This window comes from Podarcis vaucheri, assembly GCF_965113315.1.
Source record: "Podarcis vaucheri genome assembly, chromosome: 2".
Classification (NCBI taxonomy): domain Eukaryota; kingdom Metazoa; phylum Chordata; class Lepidosauria; order Squamata; family Lacertidae; genus Podarcis; species Podarcis vaucheri.
Genome location: NC_138760.1, coordinates 45,514,325 through 45,532,751, shown reverse-complemented (window position 1 = coordinate 45,532,751; position 18,427 = coordinate 45,514,325). Strand labels below are relative to the sequence as shown.

Below are 18,427 nucleotides of genomic sequence, written 5' to 3'. Positions count from 1 at the left end.
CAGCTTACCTCCGGGAGCTCGCTCGCTCCTTTCCGGAGGTCTAGCGCCGTCTGGTTCCTCGCCGCTCGCCGCCTTGGCTCGGGCTGCTCAGGAAGTCGCCGGGCGCTCGCTCGCTCGCTCGCTCAGCAGAGCGCGCAGCAAAACTCGACGGCGCGTCCTACTATAGGACGAAAAAGAAGCTTCCTTTTTTCACCCAACCGCAAGGCGACCGCGCCGATCGCCTCCGCGGCGTCTGCTGCTTGGTTTTTTTCTCGGCGCCGAGGAATCGCAGAGCTGCAACCTTTCGCTGGCCTTCGCCGCCACCTCTCCAGCTCCAGAAGTCAAGTGGGGACGGCGGCGGCGGCGGATGCAGCCGCTGCCAACAGCTACACTAAGGAGCGCCTGACTCATTCGCCCGGCGCGCTGCGCCCTGCCCAGTCCGGGAGATGTGCGCGTGGGTGCCTCTGTCCTAGGAGAGAGGTGGCTGCGCTGGGCACCTCTGCCCTGGCACCTCCAACAGGAAGAGGCCTCGGCTAAATAAAGAGACGGACACAAACAAGGTTGCTACGAGGAAAGCGGGCAGGTGCTGCCCCGCTCCGAGGGCTTCCCGGCAGCGGGAGCAGCTGAGCCGGCCTCCCAAGATCTCTTGGCAGCAGAAAAGATCTCGATCTCGTGGGCACAGCGCATGGCGGCCCCACTCAATCACTCGTCCCCAGGCCCCCTTTCAGCATTTCTGCGTGTTTCCTGTTCATCAGTTTCCTCCTCCTGAAATGGTAAACTTTTAAAAAAAACTTTTTAAAAAAGAAAGAAAGAAGAAGTTGTATGTACTAACCAACAACCACAGACGCACATCCTTGTTTTGTGGGGCGCACAGCTGAACCCCAAAGTTCTGTTTTGACACCACTTCCGAGCAACTCCTCAAGCTAGAAACCAAAGATGGGCAGTGTGCTAACAAATCTTCATCCCAAAGGCCCATCACTCAATGGACAATCCATACAATAAACGCGGGCAGGCGAGTTGAGGTTCTTTCAACTAAGGTTCCCAGAGCATAGGAGCCAACTCCTAGGAACCTATATCCCTTTGGTCCCCAATAAAATATTTGAGGGGGCTGCCCCCCAAGTTAATTGGCCTTGTCATTCAAATGGGGGGTGCCACGTCTTGTGATCGATTATGTGGGGCAGGGCTTACCTGCCCTCCCCCAATATTTTATTCAAGTTTGCACCCTACCAGATAGTGTGGGACTACAATTCCCATTGGCTAAGCTGGCTGGGCTTGGTGGGAGTTGTAATCCAACACCACTTGGTGACTCAAGGTTGTTGAAGGCAAGTGCAGGAGGCGTAGGGTGTAGCAGGGACGTATCCTGGGGAGATCTGGTTTCAAATTTCCACTCAGCCATGAAGTTTATTGGGGGGCCCTGTGCCAGTGGGGCCCCTCTCAGCCTCACGTACCTCGCAGGGTTGTTGTGAATCTAAAAGGGGAATAGAGTACTCTCTTCTGAAGAGGGGCATCTGAGCTGTTTTGAAGAGGAGTGGGGTTTTAAAAAATGTAATAACATTCAATAAAGACAACTGGTCATGATCATGGAGTAGAGAATGATGCTCCAACCTCTGAAGCTGCTCCAGTTTCCAAATTCCACCATCTTTGAGGCTGAGAACGCACAATACCTTTAAAGCACATTAGAAAACAACACCCCCCCTTCCCAATAATTGGTGTGTTAAGGGTTTTTGGGAATTGAGGGGTGAATGACAGTGCCCACAATTATTTGAGAAAGAATGTCCTTTGAATAGGCTATGTGTATGCAGTGGCGTAGCGTGGGTTGTCAGCACCCGGGGCAAGGCAAGTAATTTGCGCCCCCTAACCCGTGGATTTGCGCCCCCTAACCCTAACCCCCAGATGTTGCGCCCGGTGCGGCCGGCCCCCCCTGCACCCCCCACACTACGCCATTGTGTGTATGAAGCCTGGGTTTAGTGATCCAATCTCCCTCTCAAGGACCTTTGTGCACAGCTGCTCCTCAGCTCCTCAGAGGCTCAGTTCACTCCAGGCTCAGGTCCAAGTGAGGCTTCAGGGTCATCTCTTCTTAGATGTGCAGCCTTATTCCAGATCATATGTTCAGGGGTCTGTGACAGAATCATCCTGATTTAACAGAGTATGTTGCAAGCACATGGCAAAAGTGCAGGGACAACAGGATCCTTATATGGGAAGATCTGAACCCCCATGGGTTTAAATGTTTACCAGAGGCACTTTCCTGCAGATGCAAAGCAGGAAGCCTTTCAAGAGAGTACTTGCAGTATCTGATTTCTAAAAGTTAAACAAACTCTGTAACTAAGAACTCATGCATGGAGCTTGATTTATTCCCCCTCCTCCTTCCCAATTCCTTTTCCTTTTGTGCTGTGCCTTTTGTGCTGTAAACCTCAGGGCAGATCACCTGACATTTATAAGCTGATCTGGGAGAGATAATTTATTACTTATACCCCACCCATCTGGCTGGGCTTCCCCAGCCACTCTGGATGGCTTCCAACAAAATATTAAAATACAGTAATGCATCAAACATTAAAAGCTTCCCTAAACAGGGCTGCCTTCAGATGTCTTCTAAAAGTCTGGTGGTTGTTGTTCTCTTTGACATCTGGTGGAAGGGTGTTCCACAGGGTGGGTGCCACTACCGAGAAGGCCCTCTGCCTGGTTCCCTGTAACTTGGCTTCTCACAGTGAGGGAACCAGCAGAAGGCCCTCAGCGCTGGACCTCAGTGTTTCTGCTTTGGCTGAAGGGTATGGGGGGGAAATGCGTTAAAGAAATAAATATCCAGCAGATCATTGAAGACTGGTTTAAAAGGCAAGAAATAATTCATACAGATGAGGACAATGAATTTCACTACATGGGTTGGCACACACACTACACAATCTCACTCCCATTTCTGCTGGAAATTATCATCCAGTGGTGGCAGGTGTCCATGGAGCTGGTAGGGCAGAAGGCAGGGACACCAACTGCTTGCTGGCTGTCTCCCATCTGCTGCCTCCACTCTGCACACAACCCACCCTTAAGCAGGAAGCTAGATGAAATGTTGAGTATAATCGTTGATTAGATTTTGGGGAGCAGGGTGAGGAGAGAATTGGATTAGGTTAATAATAGTGGGGAAACAGTGTCTTAACCACTCCCTCGCCATTTTGCTGATCCAAATCATTGCCTTCATTTCTCTTAAAGTAGATCTCATGACAAACTTTATTTTTAAACTCACGTGAGTTTAAAAAGCAGCAGGGGCAGCAAATATATACTGTATGCTCCGGAGGAGTATCGGCTATAGCCTTTTACTTTAACCACCATCCTAAGGTTTAGCAGTGATTAAAAGGCTGAAACACTTAAGTGATACAGTTAAAAAAGTACAAAAAGGCACCCAGTGATTCAAATCGTAAAAGCAAGTACAAAAATCAGCACAATCTGTACACCATACCAGTGGTCAGATGAGGGCGCAATCAGATCAAAACAAGCTAATTTTACTCATCAGCTGGATAGGGATGTGATAAATGTGACAAACACAATGACATTATCGCTTCCCTTAATGTAAGAAAGTGAAAATCCTGAATTGTCAACAACCATCTCAGAAGTTTCTCATCTGAATTCCTGTTGACAGCCAATAGTTCACAACTGAAACTTTCAACCCCCCATATAAGGCCAAAACAAAGACCAAATAATGCTTGAACATTTCTGCTGCAAGGTTTCTCACGAGACAACAGCTTCAGACTTAAAGGGTTCCCTGGGTGAAAGTTGTAGTCTTTCAAAAGGAATTCACTATGTGCCCAGCAGGGGATAGTTTGCACGATGTTTGAATGCCCATAAACACACAAAAGGACTTCGGATTTTAATTTTCACTCTTCATTTGAGAATGCTAAGAGCAGGGAGGATTTTTAAAGCATTAAACAAGCAACTTTTTTTGCATGGTGGGGGAGAAAAGAGGGACATATAATGATAGCTGTGGCACAGGAAAACATGAGTGCCAGAAGCAATTTAGATTACTACAGATTGTTTTTGCACATGTTTGGAAAAAACAACCTTAAACACATGAAGTGAAGCTATTGGAAATAAGTGCAGCTGGTTACTGCAGGTACCTGCAAGATGGTGCAGGCTGGGGTCTAAGTAGAGTAGATAAATAGGGACCGCTTTATAGCGGGAAGGTAAACGATGTTTCCGTGTGCTGCGCTGGTGCAGGCTCGCCACAGCAGCTTCGTCACGCTGGCCACGTGACCCAGAAGTGTCTCCGGACAGCGCTGGCCCCTGGCCTCTTAAGCGAGATGGGCGCACAACCCCAGAGTCAGTCACGACTGGCCCGTACAGGCAGGGGTACCTTTACCTTTACCTTTACACTGACTAGGCTCAAGAGATGCAAAGGAGTTCTTTTAACATCAGGTTTTATTGAACAGTCTACTTCATTGCTTTTTGAAATTGCATGTTAGCCATCTAGAGTTGTCAAAATAAGCCAATTTGGTGCCCAAGTCTGCAAATTTGTGGTTTTGTATTATATTTTAGTTTTAGTGTACTGTACACTGACGCGGGTGGCGCTGTGGGTAAAACCTCAGCACCTAGGACTTGCCGATCGTATGGTCGGTGGTTCGAATCCCCACGGCAGGGTGAGCTCCCATCGTTCGGTCCCAGCTCCTGCCCACCTAGCAGTTTGAAAGCACTCCTAAGTGCAAGTTTGCAACTGGTGTAAGATAATGCTACTCACCCTGAACCTTTGAGCAATCTTCTTTCTGCACAATTTCCTACTACTACTACTACTACTACTACTACTACTTATTATTATTATTTTCAGGTTGAAAGTGAACTCACATGACCAAGTCAAATAGCACTGTCCAATTATTGGAGACTCTGTGGCATGATGGGATGGGTGATATTCAATGAGGTTTTGCTCAGGCAGTGTGTATTGCAGGAATGTTGTTTGACTCTGCCTCCCTTCAGCCCCAGCCACTGTGGCCAATGGTCAGAAATAACAGAAGCTGGAGTCAAACAATTAGCGGCAGACCTGACATACCCCATCCCTCCTGCCATATGATGTCCCCCTTCCATTTCATTCACACAACAACTCTGTGAGGTAGGTTAGGCAGTGAAATTCATGTCTGAGTGGGAATTTGAACCTGTGTCACCCAAATTCTAGTCTGCCTCCTTGGTTTTGTATTGAACTTCGTAGAAGACACACAGAGCAGATGCAGGAGGATCAAATAATCACTTTTTTGCTGATGGACAAGGCTTTATTGATGCTAATTGTGTAGGATTCTTTGGTGCCATCCAGTGGTTCAACTATGCAACAGCCTTCCCTTGGCAGCCTTAATATTAGAAGGAAGCAAATGAGAAAACATATTAAAAACGCAGCAGTTGTAAAACATGTAGAGTCTTGATTTATGAAAATGTGGCTTTATTTCAAATAAATTTACAATAAAATATCTCAACAATATTTTATAAAATTAGGTCACAATATAAAATTTACACAGTGGGTTTATGTACAAAAGCAAGCAACTCCTGCATCTATTAAGGAAATGCGCCAACAGACAAAAGGTACTCAATTTCAGTAGAAAAGTTTGCATTTATAATGTACACACTTCCTTCCTTCCTTCCTTCCTTCCTTCCTCCCTCCCTCCCTCCCTTCCCAAAGCTTCTTACAAACAGCTTCTGAAAACCACAGTGCATCACTCTGCCTTTATTGCCACAAATTGCTTTTGCAGGCAGGTCTGTGGCAGTGGTCTTGAGAGGGTAAGGTGTTAAGATTGCAACTTGAAACCAAGGGCAAACAGCTCATTTTAAGGAACAAAATCAGTGCTTTAAAAACAAAAAACAGGGCATACAAAAGCTGTTAAAAGCACCACTTTGTGGCATCCCATGGCTTCTGTGTGTGCACCTTTCTGGAAGCTTTCTAGGGAAGAATTTGAGACTTGACATCCTTGTCCTCAATTCTTCACCCAGCAGTTTCTTGATCATTGAACTACTAGCTGATACTTTGAGAAATCTGCATTGCACCTAACCCCAGGTTGTTCCTCTCCCTGAGAAAAGAATATGCAACTATTACCCATGCAAAATGTGTGTGTGTGTGTGTGTGTTCAATAAGAATAAAAAGTGGAATGAGAAGGTAGGAGGACCCTGTTCACCTGGATTTTTCCTTTCCACATTCTGCTGACACTAACACACACACAGACACTCCCTGCAACTGGGAGTTCAAAATGCCCCTTTAGTCACCACCTCTCACTATCAACAATCAGTTTCACCCATCTGCATTCTCCTCTCAAAAGCAAGCAAGTAAACAGCATGTATTATTATTATAACTCATGTAAAAATGGCTTAATTCAAGTAAGAAGGCAATTAAAATGGACCTCAGTGCTACCTACATTTCTCAGGTTAACACTTTGTTTCCAATTTCAGGGGGAAAAGGAGTCCCGCTCTATACCAAGGATGGAGAACCTGAGGTCCTCCATATATTGTTGGACTCCAGCACCCATCAAGCCCCAGCCAGCATGGGCAATGACGAGGGAAGGTGGGAGTTCATCATCATCTAGAGGACCATCCCTGCTACAAAACAAGAGAAACCATGATAGTTCTTTTCCAGTTCTGTTATGAGGCTTCTTTGCCTCTTTGCTACAGCAACCACTCATTCATAAATTCTGCAATTGTGCCTCCTAAAATGATTCCACCTGGGTGTCGCAAATCTGGAGCAACAAAGGGGCATATAATGCCCTGCATTCCTCGATACCAGGAATGGGGAAACAGTACCCATCTGCATGTTGTTGAACTCCCAACTCCCATCATCCTTGACTACTGGCCATACCCAGCTGAAGATGGTGTCAGAGTCCAGCACTACCTGGAGGAACATGGGCTTCCTATGCCTGGAATAAAAGCATTGCTTGCCAAGAACAGCTCAAAGCCATCCAATTCTGTAGCAAGTTAGGCAAAGAGAACAGGTTTGCCTCAAAGGCTCTCCTGCAGAGAAGCAGGGCATCCACTGACAACCATAGATGGCTATTAGTGTTTTCTTCTCCGATCTTATTTTTACAGAGAAGCACTCTGGTTCATCTAACATTTGTCATCAAACCGTTCTGTTCCATTTGAGAGCACACCCTGCTCCAATCTGCCCTTCAGTTTCATTCAGTGCATGTTCATTCATTTTGCTCGCTTCCTGCCACTGCCCACCCCCTGCTGGCCACGAAATTCCAAATTCCAGCTCCTGGTGACTCTTAACAGACTGAGCACCAGGCAATTTTAACAAAGAAAAACCCAAGGTGCAACATACCGCAATCCCTGCAATTTGTGAATGGCAGCAAAGCATAAGCACAGAAGCTGCATTCAGCTCCAGCTGTAAAAAAAAATACCCCACCTCTGTTGTTATGGACTCGTTTGTAGGGCAGTAAGTACCATTGTCATCATTTTTTATTTGTATGCCACCTTTCCACAGTTTAAAAAAAATGCTCAAAGGCGGCTTACAGCATAACAAGATTTACATAATTACAAAAGTTATAAACAATAAATAAACCACATCAAAAAATACACAACCAAATGGGAAACAATTTCCACATAAATCAAAATCTAAAACTAAGAATATACCATTCATATCAGAATTTAAAATGGCATAGGTAAAAAACAAAACAAAACAGAGCCCTCTCTGCCCAGCAGCAGTAGCGGCAGCAGTCCTTTATAGAGCCCATCAGGCCCCACCTGGGCAGGACTGTGAGTGGCAGGACTGGGGCCCTCAGGCACTGAGCAGGGGAGTCCTCCTGGGTGGTAGCCACAGCAGCAGTTCTTATAGGTCTGTCAGGCCCTGCCCTGGGCCAGTCACATCAACAATGCCCTGTTTAAAAGGGGGAGCAGACAACTGCAATTCTCTCACTCTCAATGAAGTTTTTCAATGGTTTAGCAGAAACTGGCCAGTCAAACCCTCCAACTTCTCTGCATTTCAGATGTGCCCCCATCACGTCCATGCCATGTCATCTGCAATCTCTCTCTTTCTCTCTCTTCAGCACTCATGGAGAAACCACAGATGGTAGACATTCTTTCCCCTAAAAAACACCAAACCCTTTCATATTCCAGGTGTGTCAAGTGCTTGTTTCCCAGTTCTGGGAGGACTACCATGCCCTGCTTCTGCTGAAGCCAAACTATCCAGCATGGGCAGGAAGACACATGCCATGGGTTTTCCTCTTTCAGTGGAGGTCCATCTCCATTGGATGCCTGGTAGCACCTTTGATCAGCACTGGGAGTTGGAAGCCATTCACTCACTCCATCCTTTCTGACTCCCTAGGGCAGTGCCCCACTGAAGGTGGCAATGGGTAAGCAGAGAAGAGAGCAGAAGTCGGAGGAATTTTGGGTAGGGAGAAGTGAACAGGGGTTCTCCTCAATGCAGGGCTCACTGATCTTGGGCTTGTAGCATGCAGAGACTTCACACCTGTGAATACAGCAGGGCATTGAGCTTGAAGCAGAAGTTGATTTATTGAGGAGACACAGACACATTTAAGTGCATTATTAACTCTGAGCAAAGCTGCAGCACATTGTTCAGTCAATAGGTGGGCGTACTGGTACAGCTGCCTAGCAGAAATACATAGGCCCCTGTACCTGTAGATTGACTATGTAGTGAGGTGGACTCTGCTGCTTGGAAAACTTAGACTCAGAAGCCACAGCTTCACCATACACAAAGAGTATATCTGGATGGATTTTATCCTAGATTGTAAGTCCTGATCCCCATTGCAACCCAGATGTTTGGCCTGCTCAAGTACACAAAGTGAATGGCACCCAGCTTGGATCCTGAAGATCACTGCAGAGGTCTCCTGTGAGAGAGTTTTCAATTGTGGACTAATCTGCATAATCAGGAGTGAAGGGTCACTGTTGGATAAAGTAGACCAAGCTTAAGGCTATCCACAAAGAATATTCAACACTACATACTTTTTAATGGACTTAATCTAGAGGGAGACGACTGACAGGCTGCCCCCAAACCAAATGACTGTAAAGGGCTACTTGGGTCACCCTGAACAATCTAAGCAGCTGAGGATTAGAGAATATGTTCCCAAAACTAACTAAACCTTCTTACAGGATCTGCTGGAACTTGATGGGAATGAAGAATTTGCTCCAACCCCCTTTTCACCACAGGGACACGGGTGGCGCCAGTCGTGACTGACACTGGGGTTGTGGCGCTCATCTCACTTTATTGGTCGAGGGAGTCGGCGTACAGCTTCCGGGTCATGTGGCCAGCATGACTAAGCTGCTACTGGCAAACCAGAGCAGCGCATGGAAATGCTGTTTACCTTCCCGCCGGAGCAGTACCTATTTATCTAGGTTGGCAGGAGCACGGACTGAGCAACGGGAGCTCACCCCGTTGCGGGGATTTTAACCGCCGACCTTCTGATCAGCAAGTCCTAGGCTCTGTGGTTTAACCCACAGCGCCACCCGGGTCCCTAAATTCTTAAATTAGATATACCCTAATGTGAAGGTCCAGTATTCATCTTTGGTCCTGAGGCTTTGGAACTAGAGTGGCTTACCTGTAAATCAGGATGGACCAAGGGGGGCAATGCAGTTTCCCTATCCACCCACCCCCATCAAAGAGCTCAATTACAACTATGGGGAAATGTCCTGCCCCCCCCATGTTTTACCTACCTGGTGACACTCTGCAGAATCTTCTTCTCATCCTGGTCCAGGCACACAGCAAAGGAACAGTTCACCCCAATAATCTGGACCTTGTCCACTTTCATCTGAGACACACTGATTTGCTGCAGAAGAAAAATCAGTCAAATTATTGGTGGTTGTTACAGCAGCAGGGAAATTCACCAAGGCTAAAAGCATTCTTGCCCACCCAACAACACCATGAGATGAAAATAAGACCCACAGGTCAGGCTACCTGATTGAAACTCTTCTTGGACTTGGAACTCTGCCTCTTGATTACCTCTGTTGCAGTGAGAGTTAAGCATTCGGTTTTTGAATCTGGAAGAAACAGGAAAGGAGCTATATTAGTATATGGAACTTTGAGAACAACACCTTCCTCACGGTAAAGTCAATTATGGTCCCTCCAGACATCATTTTTATTGTGCATTCATGATTATTTGTGTTCTGATTGTATCAGGATGGTTATACAGGATCCTGCTTTAAATACTCTCTGTGCCTGCAGAGATTTCAGAGCAGAAATGTTTCCAACCTGTGCATGTTCCATAGCTACCTACTGAAAGCCTGTCACTTTTCATACCACACATGTCCTGGAGGTGGGTGATGTCTCACTTTTGTTGCACTTTGTGCAAGAGTGCCCCTCCAGACGTCAATAATGCAGCAGTGTGAGAAATTGATATGAAAGCTAAGAGCTAAATGGCACCCTAAACCTAGGTTATGGGCACAACAATTGAATGTCTAGGCATGCTTCTGTGTAACAAGAATACAAAGCTGAAAATTAATGAACTGCAGCTAAAATATTATGTTCATTTTTCACATGGTCTAGTCCTTCCCCTGCCTGCCCACCCCCCCTAACATTCTTAAGAGGGTCTCTTCTCCAGTCTTCAGAGAGTAGCTGGAAATGGGGAGGCAGAAAAAGGTCCTCCTTTCCTTCCACTCTGCAAATTTAATCTGAAATCTCAGGCATGGTACCGTGCCCAGAGATCAGAAACTGCATGCGCTAATGAAATTTATTGTCACAAAATGTGCCTATAACAATGGGAGTTACTGTGATGCAGTAACACTGGGAAATAACAACTAGTAGAGCTGAATGATGTGTGGATGGTCCAGCATCAACATGCCACTAATGCACTATTACTGCACTAGTAACACATTGCAGAATGCACCCTCAAAAAAGCACCAGTCTGGAGGGACCCTTAAGAGCCCATTATAAAAGAAGCCACACATAGTTGCATTTTATGGACAGCAGGGCTGCTCTGCAAAAGTTCTGAAGCTTCAGGAAGAAGTCTATGAAGGGTGCAGTCCAGTGGCTACAGTTTCTGCAGCACCTCGATACACCCCTCTCCTCATTCCCTTGACTCCAAAACTCATCATATTTTCATCTCCCATCCCTCCTCCTCCTCCTCCTCCTCCTCCTCCTCCTCCTCCTCCTCCATCACCTCCACCACAGTATCAAAAAGCAATGTGTTAGTTGTCTTAACCTCAATCCCTTTCCCTGGCACATAATTAGGGGGCAAGGCTGCACGCAGCAGACACTTGCCCGCACTTTTCTGCAGTGCCTCCCCATTTCACACCTTACAAAATCCAAGAACCAATCTGCGATGTTGTGCTAGATGGTTCGTAAAAATGTATTTCAGTGAGGAAACCCCACTCAGTCTATGCAAGCAATTAAGAGTATTTCAAATCGAAAGCCAGTTGCTTTAGTGGACTAACAACAGATTTTCTTTAAAAGAGCTGGACCAGAGTCAACCCTGAGTTTCGTGCAAAAGGTGAGCCAGAGTCCTTGCAGCATTGGCCAGAAAGTTTGTGACACCTTGTGGCCAAATGTATTATTGCATGACTCTGGCAGATTAGTTTTGTTTTTAAAAAGCAAAAGGGGAGGGATGAAAAAGGAAGTTGCAGCGTTTGGTCAACAGAAATGCAACAGGCAGAAGCAGTAATCCAGGTAGGTGGTGGTTTCGAGTCTGGCCTACATTCTTGTGCCAATGTGCCAACTGTCCCACTATCTGTAAGAGGTTTTGAAATCCCCAAGGGGCTAACTACACATGCAACAGAGCCAGATTGTGTGGATTTTGTGTGCTGTAGCCTTTTCCTTGCCTGGCAGAACTGGCATAACTCCATTCCAAATGTGCATGTCAGCAGCTTCCCTTCAATATGCTTCAGCAAAACAAGGAACCATCAGAACAAGATGACAGCATATATATATTTATAGATAAATACACAAACGTGACAAAACAGCTTGCACACACACACACACACACACACACACACACACACACTGAGAAGAGCATGCTCATCTACATCAGGAGCTGCATCTGTTGCACAGGGCTTCTCCAAATCACCTGGCCCATTCTCCACCTAAGTGCTGGGAGAAGGTAGCAAAAAGTCATGTTCACCCTAGCATAAAGACTCACCAAGCTCTTCTTGTTTCTTACAGGTCTTGCTGAGATTGATGGTCGTGCAGACTTTCTGAATGTCATTCCAGCGGCTCCGTCCACTGACTGCTCTCTGGAGGGATCACACAGCACCCCAGTTATTCTCTAGTCTGTGGAAGCATGCAAGAAAGGGGGGGCAACTGATGCTCAAAGCCCCAGCCCCATCTAATTAAAATATTCTCCAAAAGTGCTTCCAGAGTGCAAGTCTTTCGCTCACATGTGGCCTCTTCATTCCCTGCATTTTGCCTCTCTGCAGCTGGTCCTCTCCTTTCCAGCCCAGCTAAAGGACTAGGCTTGAATATTAGAGGCAAACATCAGCAATAGGAGCAAGCAGCAGCTGCTACCTCTGAATTACCTTGCTGTAGGCAATCTGTAGTGTTAGTGGGATTGCTTCTCTGTCTCCATCTATGCCCAGCCGCTTGCAACCTGGACCTGCACCAAAAAAGGGGGGAAAGAGAGGAGGTAGTACAGTGGTACCTCGCAAGACGAATGCCTCGCAAGACGGAAAACTCACAAGACGAAAGGGTTTTTGGTTTTTTGAGTTGCTTCACAAGACGAATTTCCCTATGGGCTTGCTTCGCAAGACGGAAACGTCTTGCAAGTTTGTTTCCTTTTTCTTAAAACCGTTAATACAGTTGCGACTTGACTTCGAGGAGCAACTCATAGCACACGGTGTGGTAGCCTTTTTTGAGGTTTTTGAAGACTTTGGTGATTTTTGAAGCTTTTCCAAAACTTTTCTGAAACCGTGCTTCGCAAGACGAAAAAACTCGCGGAACGAATTAATTTCGTCTTGCGAGGCACCACTGTATTTTGTTACAGACAAGGGCTATGTAGTGCAGAGTCTCTTGTAATGTATCCCAGGACATTATACTCAAGAGCAAAGGGGAAGACAGGCACAACATAAGAGCAAGTTCTTCAGCAGCAGAACATGGAAGGCTTCTCAACAGAACAAACAGATGTGCAAATAAAAAAACTGAAAAGCTGCCCCAGTCATCAGCATTGCCTCTTGAGGCAGGCTGCATGTCCTAGGCTCACCACCCCATGCTCTGCTGCCACATTCCCCAGTTCAGCTGGAAGTAACTTTGCAGGACTGATCAACCTACTCTACATAGGTGTCTGAGAGAGGAAAAGAACACACCCCATCCTGTGAAGATATAAAGAAAACCAGGCTCTCCACTCTGTTGCATGTTGCAGAGGGGGAGGAGAAGGAGCGGGTGATCCTCTCATTTCTGCTGCTGTCCACAGCTTTGTTAACTTTCCCCAGCAGGAGGAGATGGCAGCAGAGGCTACCAGATAGACAGATGAGTCCAGTACAGGCAACAGGCCTCAAGCAGAGGAGGAGAGGCAAGTCCAGCGTTGGGAGTTCCCAGTAGCATGCATGTCTGTCAGTACAACTGCAAAAGGTCCTCTTGTGTAATGGTTAAGAATGGTGGACTCGTAATCTGGTGAACCGGGTTTGCTTCCCTGCTCCTCCACATGCAGCTGCTGGGTGATCTTAGGCGATTCACACTTCTCTGAAGTCTCTCAGCCCCACTTACCTCACAGAGTGTTTATTGTGGGGGAGGAAGGGAAAGGAGTTTGTTAGCCGCTTTGAGACTCCTTAAAGTGAGTGAAAGGCAGGATACCAAGTCCAAACTCCTCCTCCTCCTCCCTACTACTACTACTGTGTTATGTCTGTATTCACCAAGAGTCTCAAAGGTGCCTAATCCTAGCAGTGTATTAATAGGAGAATACCCATCCCAGCAGATCATCATGCAGTCCAAATTCTCAATTTGCTGCTTTTTCTATGGGTTAGGAATTTGGTTTCCTCCTGCCCACCTCTGTTCTCCCCTTCATTTTCCAGGGGAATAGCTGTGTTAGTTTCTTGCGGACTAAAGAGCACAAAATGATGTCACAGAGAACCTGCTTTCAACATTGATCAGATGCATACCTGAGGCTTTGATGGCCCGTGTGGCTGCTGAGTGGCCCAGCTCTAGGGAGTGGATGAAGATCTCTGTCTTCGTCTGTCCTCCAATGAAGGTGAGCTGTGGAATTGAGGAAGGAAGAGGTCAATCCAGCATTTCTGAGACACCCTATTCAGCTCAGCCCTTCTTTAGGTCAAACATTTTCTAAAAACAACCCAGTAGCTTAGGGGCAAAAAATGGGATTCTAATGAACAGAGTACCAATACACAACTTTTTAAACACAGACCAGGTCCTTTCAAAGGCATCACTGAAAAGAAGAACACAAGGACCCAGAGTTATATGCTGCTGAGGAAGTCACTCTATGCGGCATATCAAATAGGCCTGGAGGAAGGAAGCCAGCATCAGTGTGTGTGTGTGGAGGCCACACAGAGTTGGCTTCAAGAGGAGCCACAGGCAGAAGATTGTGTCAGGCAGTTGGGTCGTATTTACACAGTGACTTCATTCAGATTGTGGTTCAGTCATCAGACACTTACAAAGAGTATCAGACACTTATGTCCACACACCTTTTCATTTCTCATTTCATGGTAAACCAGAGTTTGTTATCTTTTCTGAACTGGGTAAAATAAGATTATGACAAACCATTGCTTGCCTTAAACTAGAACTGGAAGCCTCAGTTTGAACTGGGTTTCCAGTCCTGGATTGGAAATGAGCTGTGATTCGCCTAAAGATCACATGAGCCTGACAACCATGCATCTGGGTCCTCTCCAAGAGTAGACAATTGTTCTCTTATGGGACCCATATCAATTTCCTATGGAGGGGCTTCCAATTTCCCTGTCATTAAGGCACACACAACATTTTTAGTAGACAGGAGTACGTGTGTGTGTGTGTGTGTGTGTGTGAACTGATAGTGGCCACCACATTGCAAGTTATCTATATTTGACAAATGTGACTGTTACAGAGTGAAACCAATGGCTCAGACCATGGAGGCCCAGCCTGGCCAAACACAAGGCAGGGGACACGCAATTGCTTCTCATCTCTCCAGCAAATATGAAGTGAGTCTTTAGCTGCTTGGCCAATCCCATGGGGCTTTAGGACCATACTCACCTCTACCTGATAGACCTGCAGCAACACTGGGCGGGTAGCAAAACGACAGTAATAAAGGATCATGTCAGCAAGGATGGGGAGCTGCTCTGCTGTATCTTCTAGGGGCTCACCCTCAGGTTTGGCAGATTGCTATGGAAAGAGCAAAAAGTGAACAAACCCCTCATTCACACACACACACAGGTCTAGGCCAAGGATGCCCTGGTGATTCAACTGCAGCACCTACTCTAGTAACTCTTCCTTCAGCAACATAAGCAACTTCCTTATCCCAAGTCAGACCATTGGTCTCTCTAGCTCAGCATTGTTTAAACTCACTGGCACTGGTTTTCCAGGGTTTCAGACAGACATCTCTCCCTGGGACTTGCTGAGGACTGAACCCATGACTTTCTGCATGCAAAGCAGGTGTTCTACCACTGAGCTCTGGCATCCTCCAAGAGCAAGAGAGGAGTCAGCATTTGAGCACCCCGTGGCTATTTGCCGGAAAATGTGCACTGCTTGGTCACAACAATTCTGTTTAAAAAGAATCGCCAACCACTGCAGAAAAAATGAGAAAAGCATAAGCATTATCAGCAGCTGCCTTCTCTTCAGTGCTTTGCTTTGAAGGAGGACTCCTTCTTCAGGCAGATACATGTAGATGGGGAGAGTGCTCCATACAGTCCCATAGGAACCCAGCACCAATAACAATAGCTGGTGAGTTGGTGGGTGGTGATGGCAACATCAGTGAGTGGGCACCTAGTTGGGATAGCTGAGGAGATGGCAGCGGTGATGGCAATCTGTAGCCTTGAGCATGGCCCTAGACCCACACTGACCAGCACCTAAGCTCCAAGGATGGGGGAGATGACTGAGTGTAAGCTCATAGGACACTGCTACGGCCTGGATCTTACAAAAAGAGAGCACTGCTGTTTTAGAGTATAAGCAGTATAGAGTTCAGGACCTACCTGGCATAGAACATTTATGGGAAGGTTCATTAGCCCAAGAACATTGCGCTCGTACCATGGATCCAGCATACCAATGTAGACCGAGATATCGTTTGTGCTGCTCTCCAACCCTGCCAAACTAGGATCCTGAAAATCAAAGAAAGAAGCATAGCCCATTAGCTAGCTTGCTGCTATCGATGACCAGGTCTTACCAGAATCGTAGCAAGAGGATGCCCAAATTGCTCCCAACATCCAAAGAGATCAAGGTTGAAATTCCTGCTGTGAAAGGTTCTTGATTCCTAGGGTGGAGGCACATAAGCCAGGCTATCCCCACTATCTCAGATGCAAGAAGGTTCTTTCCAAAAGAAAGAAGTGAAGATATTGTGTGTCCTGGTATAATGGAACATGCCCCCTGGAAGCCTGCCATTCCCCAAATGCATACCATTGATCCACAGGAACGAGAATGTGGATCTCCTGGAGAAGGAGGAGGGTAGGTCAGTGCAGATGAGGTAGAGCCACTCCTCTTCACGGGGACATAGTAAAACTGCAGTTTGAAGTACCGAGTTAACCAGGGGCAGCTGCTTTCCTGAGATCTGCAGCGAATGAATAGGACACATGGAAAACAGTGAGATGGAGACCACCTTGCTACAGTCTTCAGTCCACAGCCCTAACTAATCCCAACAAGCCTCCCTATTTGTCCAAGTCACACCCACCTGCCCTACGCCTGGTCACCAGGGCTTACAGAATGCTGTGCCTTTGAACACATGGTTTGATCTGAAACCCAGCAGGCAAAACTGGTTCACCTGACTTCATTGCAATTTCAGCTGATTGAAACATGGGTGGTCATGACTACCTATCAAACTCAGCCCGTGGGGAGGGGATATGGATCCAGACAGACCCAGTTCCCCACCCCTGTGCTACAGTCTGCTAGCATCCATCAAAAGGTATAAAAGAAGGGTACAGTACTGTAGTAGTTAGGCATACTGCAGAGCTCAGAACCCATTTCAGAGACCATTTTCATGGCATATTGGTGGCATGAAAGGGTAAGATAGGATATGAATTGATGGTGTGATGTGAAACTCCAGAGGGGACCTTATCACCCACCCCCTTGGGCCAAAGGTAGGTAAGTGGGATGTTAAGAGGAAATCCCTCCCATGTCTGCCTGCTGATCCCTTAACAGGGACTCAGCAAGTAGAGGAGATCACCAGCAGCCAGGAGGCTGTTCTGCCACTCACTTAAGATTGCTGTAGGCCCGGGCCACTTTCCCAGAGATGCGGTCAGAGCCAAACACGACCACCCGCAGTGTTGAGACCTTGGTGTCCTCGTCACAGCTCAGGAAGGGCCTGCGCTGGACACAGGCATTCTGCGGCACACGGGTCTGGAAAAGCGTGGCGCTCAGTGCATGCTGCGGCAGAGAGTGTGCACGCCGTGAGCGTGTGGGGATGCGCTCTTTGACCACGGGGTTGTAGAGGCTCTCGGCTCGGCGCAGCGGCAGTGAGAGTGACGCCACCTCAGAAACGTCCCGCAATTCCCTGCCCAGGATGAGCTGGCTCTTGCTCTTGAACAGCTTGATTATCCTGTTGCTCAGGCGATACCGGTGTCTGGGAGATGCCTTCTCCTCCTTTGGATCCAGGCGGCCCATCAGCTCAACGGAGCTCTCGTCACTGTCCTCCACATAACCGCTGTCCGTGTAGTCCTTCAGGCTGGAGACAAAAGTCTTCAAGGAGTTTTTAGAGGCCAACAAGAGCTCAGAGTCTTTGGAAAGGGTGGAGAGGACTGGTGCCTGCGAGTCATGGGGACTGACTTCCGACAATACGGAATACACAGATTCCTTGGAGACAGCAGCCAGGGAAGTCAACAGGGAAGTTCTTTCTGGACAGTAGCCATCAGCTTCTTCTTCCTCCTCCTCCTCCTCATCTTCCAAAACCACAGGCTTTGGGAAGTGCCCCTCTTTGTCTAGTACCTCATTCAAGATGTCTGCAAAAGGGACAGAGGTGCAAAATTAGGAATAGAAAAGGAGAAAATGTATACAGTTTTAAACTTGAGATTGCTTTTATACGCTCTGCTCTAGTAGCACCCACTGAAAGATCAGCCTTTAGATTTAGAGATGTAGTAGGGTACAAGGGTCCAACTAGAGCACAGCTGATGTTGCCAGGATTATCACCGCTTGGGAAAAAGAAACATACACAACTGTGAATGGGAAGCCATGATGGGGCCAAGGAACATCTGGAATCAAGCCAAACTTGCTTACATGTTTCCAAGCTTACCAAAGTTATCCTTATCCCATCTGTAGGTGTAACACCGGGCAACAGGGATGGGGATCAGGTGGAGTTTACAAGGCTGGACTTCCCCTAAAGAGACAAGCAACCAGAGGTTAGGAGCGCAACATGCTCCTTCAGGATGGTATGGAACTGACCACATCCAAACATGCCCAACCACACCCCAAGGAAAAACTGCCCTAATAATTTCCCAC

At 47.0% G+C, this 18,427-nt stretch overlaps 2 protein-coding genes across 5 annotated transcripts in view; both read right to left on the bottom strand.

Annotated features, from left to right (window-relative positions):
• Nucleotides 1-704, bottom strand: part of PIK3R6 (phosphoinositide-3-kinase regulatory subunit 6) — a 34,100-nt gene extending 33,396 nt beyond the window's left edge. The window contains exon 1 of the mRNA XM_082213829.1: nucleotides 9-704. The gene's annotated coding sequence lies outside the window, so the exon portion shown is untranslated. The remainder of the gene's footprint in view (nucleotides 1-8) is intronic.
• A 4,662-nt stretch (nucleotides 705-5,366) lies between these two features.
• Nucleotides 5,367-18,427, bottom strand: part of PIK3R5 (phosphoinositide-3-kinase regulatory subunit 5) — a 60,525-nt gene continuing 47,464 nt past the window's right edge. For all 4 annotated transcript variants that reach the window (XM_082213825.1, XM_082213828.1, XM_082213826.1 and 1 more), the window contains exons 9-19: nucleotides 18,222-18,305; nucleotides 17,190-17,931; nucleotides 16,397-16,547; nucleotides 15,976-16,101; nucleotides 15,041-15,169; nucleotides 13,963-14,056; nucleotides 12,388-12,464; nucleotides 12,012-12,105; nucleotides 9,836-9,918; nucleotides 9,595-9,707; nucleotides 5,367-8,392 (exon numbers count right to left, since the gene is read on the bottom strand). In XM_082213825.1, the coding sequence (XP_082069951.1) occupies nucleotides 8,245-8,392; nucleotides 9,595-9,707; nucleotides 9,836-9,918; nucleotides 12,012-12,105; nucleotides 12,388-12,464; nucleotides 13,963-14,056; nucleotides 15,041-15,169; nucleotides 15,976-16,101; nucleotides 16,397-16,547; nucleotides 17,190-17,931; nucleotides 18,222-18,305 (1,841 nt within the window). In that variant the 3' untranslated portion in view covers nucleotides 5,367-8,244. The remainder of the gene's footprint in view (nucleotides 8,393-9,594; nucleotides 9,708-9,835; nucleotides 9,919-12,011; nucleotides 12,106-12,387; nucleotides 12,465-13,962; nucleotides 14,057-15,040; nucleotides 15,170-15,975; nucleotides 16,102-16,396; nucleotides 16,548-17,189; nucleotides 17,932-18,221; nucleotides 18,306-18,427) is intronic.